This window comes from Coenobita brevimanus, chromosome 51, assembly GCF_032717465.1.
Source record: "Coenobita brevimanus isolate Jiangsu-jjx chromosome 51, ASM3271746v2, whole genome shotgun sequence".
Classification (NCBI taxonomy): domain Eukaryota; kingdom Metazoa; phylum Arthropoda; class Malacostraca; order Decapoda; family Coenobitidae; genus Coenobita; species Coenobita brevimanus.
Window position 1 is genome coordinate 42,229,693 of NC_137004.1, and position 7,706 is coordinate 42,237,398.

The 7,706-nt window shown below is 40.3% G+C and overlaps 1 protein-coding gene across 1 annotated transcript; it reads left to right on the forward strand.

Moving 5' to 3' along the window:
• The first annotated feature begins 61 nt into the window (after positions 1-61).
• On the forward strand, positions 62-6,684 carry LOC145400132 (uncharacterized protein KIAA1143 homolog). Its single transcript, XM_080272645.1, has 4 exons — positions 62-339; positions 2,374-2,436; positions 5,455-5,581; positions 6,472-6,684. Exons 1-4 carry the CDS (start codon positions 220-222, stop codon positions 6,663-6,665), a joined length of 504 nt encoding a protein of 167 aa, XP_080128771.1. The 5' UTR covers positions 62-219; the 3' UTR covers positions 6,666-6,684.
• Positions 6,685-7,706: the final 1,022 nt, after the last annotated feature.

Below are 7,706 nucleotides of genomic sequence, written 5' to 3' on the forward strand. Positions count from 1 at the left end.
AATTAGTGACTGATCTTTCCTCTCAAACGTATAATGGGAAAATATCTCCGTTGAGAAACGCTCAGCCCTACTGCCTGAGATGTAAACAAACTGAAATGACAAGCCTTTGAACACGAGAAAACTTCAGACAGTGAGCGGAAAATTGGCCCAAAATCATCACCCCGGACAAAACTTCATATCCATGTTATGTTATAAACTCTGATAATCACTTCATTTGACATGGCAGGTTGGACTGGCAAACGCGCAAACGTTTCATTCTCTAGGCCAGAGGAACCAGCATTTCTCAAAAGATTCAAGGAGCGAGTAGGATACAAGGAAGACCATGGGCTTCAAGACAAGGTTAGTGTAGTCCAAGGACACTGGTAGTGTCATGATAAAGGTCAGCAACACCCTGGGGTACCTACTAGGAACCTTCAAAGATGCAACGTTGACAAAAATATTTAGTAAAAGTTTTATTTTGGTCATCTGCAAAAGTAGCTTTCCTGTTATGTTCAGCAGGGCCTGAGTAGCTTAAGGGTAGCGCTTGCACATTACACTTCATAACCATAGGGTTGGCAGATTGAACCTGCACCAGGGTAGTGTGTTTCTGGCGAGAGATGTACTGTAACAGTCCATTGGCCCTTGCTCAGGGGATTCATCCTTATTAAGTTCATTTGAGACTATTGTATTTCTTGTTTTTTCACTTAACTGCCCTGTTATTACGATCTAACAGCAGTGTGTGTATAATCAATGAGCAATATGGAAATTAGGCCTAATTATGCAGTGCTGTACAATGGTACAGAGCAGTATATCAGTGAATATGACAGCCATGTACTGTACTGTATTCAGCTGGTTATACTGTTGTACCTTAAAACCAACCACTCATATCAGAACTTCCTCTCTGGTAGTAATATCGTATCCATATACTGTACAGGATAAATTATCTGTACCCAGAAGTTAATGAAGCATCTACTACCTCCAGTTGAAGCTCATATTCTGCTTTATCTATCCATCCATCATCCAATCCTACGTTGCCCCATGAGGAGAGTATGAGCCCAGGGCTAGGCATGTTGGTCCTGACATTGAAGATGAGAGTGACCAGCCTCACTCATCCCCAAGTGGCATTACGTGAACAATAAACCCAACCACCCCTTGGATATAAACCGGCTCAATCCGATTGGAGCGCCATAATTACCCACTAAACCACTGGCTGCCAAACTTTAGTTATATGGTTACCACCCAGTGTAGTAAATGGTTTCCTAGTGTACAGGAAACCATTTGGCTTGTCACTCGGTGTAGAGTCACCCACAGACAGAAGGAAGAGGAAATTGTGAAGGATAGAAAGAGAGAGGAGGGAGTGTAAAGTCACCCATAGGAAAGAATGAAGGAAAGAAAGACAGAAGAGGATGTACAGAAAGAAGGATGGAGGAGAGGAAAGGGTTGACACCCAAGAGCAGCACTACTTTATTATTCATGCAATATGCATTTTATTGTATGATAAATACTGGTATGGAGAGGGAAGGGGAGACTGATGATGAGATGTAGGGATGGAGTGGAGAGGTATATGAGAGAGGGAGGTGTGAGCTGGGGAGAGGGCAGCAAAATGGTGAGGGACAGGGCAACATGGAGGCAATTTGTTTGTGGCCACCCCTTACAGGATCAAGGCATCTGGCTATGGATAGATAAAGACTGGTACAGTACTGTACGTGAGTGAGTACCAGTTGTGTACAAAGAATGCGACGGATTACTGAATCATCACCAAATGGGCACTTTTAATTGGAAAGTATTGTAATTTTTATCACCATATAGCTTCATACTCACCTAATTATTAAAAAACTGGGCAAACATTTTTTGTATTTAACTATTAATAAATAAAAAAAAATCAGGATTCAGAGCAAAAACTCCATAAAATTAGCAGAAGTGTTTCATTTTTAGCTCACCAACTCACCTTGACAGACTTCTGTTTTGCATAAATACTGATGCAAATAAAGTTATTTCCACATTAAATCAGTATTTACGCAAAATAAAAGTCTGTCAAGGCATACTGGCTATCTACAGGGGAAACACCTTCTAACTTTAGCAAGTTTTATCTCTGAATCCTGATTTGTATTAAGAGTTAAAGTTTTAAAAAAAATTTAGTGGACTTATGGTAATTAGGTGTGTATGAATATATATGGTGATAAAAATCATAATATTTTCAAGCTAAAAGTGCCAATTCGGTAAATGACTGTTGATTCAATATTGCATCGCACCGATGTAAGAGAAAGTCATGGCATAGTATAATACACTAGCGTATATAGCTATAGTAGATTATCATGTGAATAACAGTTCAAAGCATGGAGATTGTTTAACTCTATTTTTAGTCATTATATTTAAAACTGATGTTTTTTCCAGTTTGCTGTGATGCCTGATGCCACAGATGAAGATTTGGCAGACAAAGAAGATGAGTTACCACAGGTTTGTTAATGCACTCATTTATGTTTACCATTCAGCATTATTTTCTGATGTTATTTAATTTCCATTAATTGTATGACTGTCATTTTTATTCATTTTTGTTTTTGAAGGCTCCAGCATGCTTGCATGCGTTGGCCTTTGTCACCTAATGGCGGCTCTCCATGCTGCTCAGTCTCTGGCAGCTTCCCTATTTTGTCCCTTAACTCTGAGGTCACACTTAAAGACCTTGTCCCAGGTCTTTTTCAGTCTACCTCTTGCTGCCCTACCCCCAGCATTAACATTTATCACTTTCTGCACCCTTTATCATCCCCCATCCTCTCCACATGCCCAGACCATCTAAATCTACCTCTCCTCATCACAATACCAATACACTCCAGCCCCATCCTACCTCTCAAGTCTTCCGTCATAAATCTAGCCCCCTCAGGCCTTGCACTCAAGGACGCACTGCGCATCCACCTAATCACTGCCATTCTGTACGTTTGAGCCTGCAAATATCCTCTTCCTTTACTGCCCAGGACTCACTACCATAAAGCATTATATTCCTAACACATCCCGCATACAAAGATCCCTTAGCACGGAAGAAGAGTTCTCTCAGTGTCAGGAAAGGCAACAGCTTCCCGAACTTCTTCCAACCACTCCTCACTCTAGCCACAGAGCTAGCTCCTACCCCATCTGCTGCACATAACATGTCTCCCAAAATTCTTCCACACACTCTCCCTGACACACCGCACACATGAAATCAGCATTATCTCGCAGTCTACCTCTAATACCACTACATCTCTTACGCACCCACTTATCACAAACACTGCACAAGATAGAGTTACTTCCCACACCCTTGTGACAAACCGCACAAAGCCACTCTCCCTCTTCTCTGACAGTATCACCCCCAGCTCTAGATACCATTCATCCATCCATCCATCATCCAATCCTATGTTGTCCCATGAGGAGCACAGGACCCCAGGCCTAGGCAAGTTGGTCCTGACATTTAAGATGATAATGACTAGCCTCACTCATCCCTGAGTGGCATTACATGAGCAATAACCCCAGCCACACCTTGGCTTTAAACATTTACCAGCTCAATCCAATTGGAGTGCCTTAATTACTCACTAAACCACCAGGTGCCATAATTTGGTTATATGGTTACCACCCAGCATAGTAAATGGTTTCCTGGTATACAGGAAACCATGTGGCTTGTCACTCAGTATAGTTGCCCATAGGCAGAAGGAAGAGGAAAGAATGAAGGAAAGAAAGACAGAAGAGGGAGTGTCAAGTCACCCATAGGCAGAAAGGGGAGGAAAGATTGAAGGAAAGAAAGACAGAAGAGGAAGGAAGAGAGGAGAGGGCAGACACCCAAAGCAGCACTACATTGTGTGAGTGGATGGTGAGTGCCCCCACCTACCACATCACTTTTGTTTTATCTGCATTTACTAAACAATACAGTATTTTTTTGCTCTGTGGGCTATTGTGTTATGGATTATTTTGTACAGTATAGTATACTGTAATATGCTTCCCATTCTTACCTATCTACAGCAGCTGTGGATAACTGTGCTGGGCAGCTTATGTTGTACAGTGCAGTGTACAGTACTGTATTGCTACTAGTACTGTATACAGGAAAGATATTTTATTATGACCTTTATCTCTGTAACCTAAATTTTAGTACAGTAGCTTAATGTAATCTTTAATAAAAACATACAGTACTATGAATGCAGTTACATAAAACAGGCAATACACAGTTTCTGATGTGCAAAAGGTAGTACGGTAAATTAATTTCTGGTGCAAGTAAGTAATTAACTTTTTAATGACATCAGCAGTGTCCCTCAACTGACCCTTCTGTGTGTCATGTGTGTTTGTAACTTATTTGCTTGTACCATTTTAACTGGTTTATGCATTCACCAATATAGTGTGTTATGAATAGGTATGAGGAGTGGTTGTGTCAGTGTGGTGGCATTAAATATAACTTTAGATCCTCCCAACTCCTAGCATCAACAGGTGAGCATTTTAGTTGATTGTAACCAGTAGTTTGTTTACTGGGGGAAATTACTAGGAAGGGTAAAGTGGATTATTTTGGGAAAAAGGTAGATTTTGGATGGGAGGTTGGTTATCATCAATGCAGTGTAGTGTCAGAATGGAATTAGGCTACAGTGCTGTAAAGTCATGCCTTGGTATGCGATGGGGTTATGTCAAGTGAAAACTCATCACATAATGGTTTATCTTATACTGAGGCTGATTTAATATGGGTTCAGTGGGGATACGTTGGGAATCAAGGGCCACTTAACGTAAAATCTCTAAAAACCCTACCCTTTTGGCTTGCCCCCAGTGCCCTCAGTAACACCACACTTTCCACTGGGGTTGGTTTCCTTGCCAGACACAGTTTCCAGGTCACAAAGTTCATTATTTCACACACAAAAAGTTATCACTTCACGTAATATCAAACACCTATCAAACACCACACTGCAGTATTTTATTTTTTTTCCACTGCACATTTGCCCTATTATTTGGCAATAGCAGTGCTGTTTTATTGGCCTTGCATGCCTGAAACAGAATGAAAGGGAGATGATCACAGCAATTATATGCACTGCACAGCCATCTTGGCTCAAATGTCTGATTGTTGGCTTGTTTGGGAGGCACCGAGTACACACAGGATTGCCATATGTGGCCACCACACTTATCATATCAGTGAATTTTGCCATCATTATTGCAAAACTGGGTATAATATTTTGTTCACCACTGTCGATTTCTCGCATACCAAACTGACGTATACCAAGGCCTGATGGTACCACGTAAATGACTCCTTTGGTGCATAGTATATGCTAACTGTACTTTATTTACACTGAAAGCAGTAGTTTGGTGGAGTACTGTACTTGTCAGGTATGGTACTTAATTACTGTATAACAATAGGTGTATTCTTATATGACCTATAATGGTGTATTCTTATATGACCTATAGGTGTACCTTTATTAAAGTAGCTGGTAATGATATACTGAGATGATACAGCCATGCTTATTACCTCTGGCTCTCTAGGTAGTGAGTCTACGCTCAGGGGACCTGAGTCAAGAGGAAGTAGATAAACTGCGAGAAGAGGGTAAACTGGGTGATCTTCTAAAGGGAGAGCAGGAAGAAGTACAAGGCTGTAAAGAAAGGGATGAAGGTTGGTATCAGGTTAGCCTATATCGGTAACCATGGTTTTAACAGTAAGGTGGAACCAAGATATATGCTGGAATGAGTGACTGGATGTGTAGTCCATTTCTCTATCACTGTTAATAAAGTACAGTAATTCTAATTTTATACATTACTTGTCAAAATTCTAGATCCTTACCTCCCCATTTTTAAGTGATACTTAGGGTTAGGATGATATGCCAACTGAACAGCAAATGGGTAAACATGGTCTTTTACAGCTAGTTGCTGTGGAAGTCCTGTTATCCAGATAACACAACCTGTTATCAAGAATATGAATACTTCACTATATCTGCACATTTTTGTGTGGTCTATGCTGCTGCTGTTGATTTTGCAGTTCAAATATTAAGGAAGGAATGACATGAAAAAACTAGTGTAGAATATGGTCAGAAGTGGCACTGGCTGACTGTCCAATTCAAATTGTATGAAATTAAACTGTATAAGGTTCACTTTAAAATAGAAAATTAAATGCATACACACTTGGTATAAGATATGCTTCTGGAGAAACCAAGGATGGAATTGTGGAACACCAATTTACTGGGATGTAGCAACAGAGAGATCTTGCTGTAGCACCCCTCAGATCATTATATACTGGTATTCATTCAAGGTTTGGTGGGATTACCCTAGCATTAGTGAGAATAAAAGCATTACTGTGACAGCTTGTGTGAGGTAGTAGTAGTAGTCATGTAACCCCAGACTGTCTGGCGACCCACCAACAGACAAGCAATCACCCCTGAAGGGTTATCCCATGCAGTGGGGAGGGAGAGAGAGGATATAATGATGGAGGTGATGATGACGATGGTGATGTACCCATGTTCTGTAAAGCTTTATTTGCCTGAGTGTAATGTCTGAATAATATTACAGATCCTCCACCAGATGGCAAGATTCTTTTCCGTAAACCAGTGAAGCGTAGTAGTGAGGATGATGGAGGAAAAGTGGAAACAAAGAAGTTAAAGGATGGTGAGAAGTCTGACAAGCAATCCAAGAAGGATAAAAAGAAAGCTGCACAACAAATAAAGCTGCTTTCCTTTAATGAAGAGGATGAAGAAGGTGGTTGATGTGAACCTTGTGTGAATGTGTATTCTATCTATTGCCTGATGCCATAATCCCGTTAGGGGTGGCCATTGTGTATTACTGGTATAAATTGTTTAATATTAATATATAAAACTGTTTAAGATAAATGTTTATAAATAGCTACTGGTACTTCTTTTCTTGCCCTGACAAAATGAAGAGTGCTCAGTACAGGAGGCATGCTGAAGAAATACGCATTTCCACAAAGAACGTATGCCTTTCATTATACAGTAAAACCTTGATATAATGGACTTCAATAGACTGGAATTCGCTTTTATCAGACTCAGGAGCTACCGGATTAAATTCCTATATACCAGAAAAAGTCCGATAAAGCCAGAAGCAGTCCGAATTGCCTGACCACTTCAGCTATGTTCACCACAAAAAGGTAAATAAAAGACATGTTTATCAGTGTACAGTACAGTATTATTATATATATTATACCATTTGATTAGTATAGCGAAGTTATAACACAGTAGAGTCCCGCAATGGTAGTCAAAACAGTTTAAAGACCGTTCATGCGATCCGGACTAATGTCTGATACATCCGAAACAGTCCAGGTTAGCAGAGGAGAAGTCCGGATGTAGCTTTCATCGGAATTTTGCATTTTTCGGAATGGTTTGGGCCCTAATTAGTCCGTTATAGTGAGGTCTTACTGAATCTGATCTCTTCTTATTCCTATCTTTGTAGGTGAAAAATGGCTGTGGATCACAGCCAAAATCAAGTGAGAAAACTATTTATCAGAATCAAACCTTGTGTTCCTTATGTATTTTTTGTGTGTCATGTTCCTAAAGCCACACAGCTTATTTCCTGATCACATCCCATGTCATAATTTGGTGTTTTGTACCAGCAGCCTGGTCGTGAAGCGGTTAAATGAAGGATGAATATAACGCCTCCATTTCGAAGAGCCTATCCTAAACTAAGTAAAATCCTCTGAAGATATCAAGCACAAAATATTAACTATGTCCTGGGGCTGAAGGGGTTAATGGTACAGGTACTACTCCTTCGCTAGTTGGATGCCTAATGTGTTA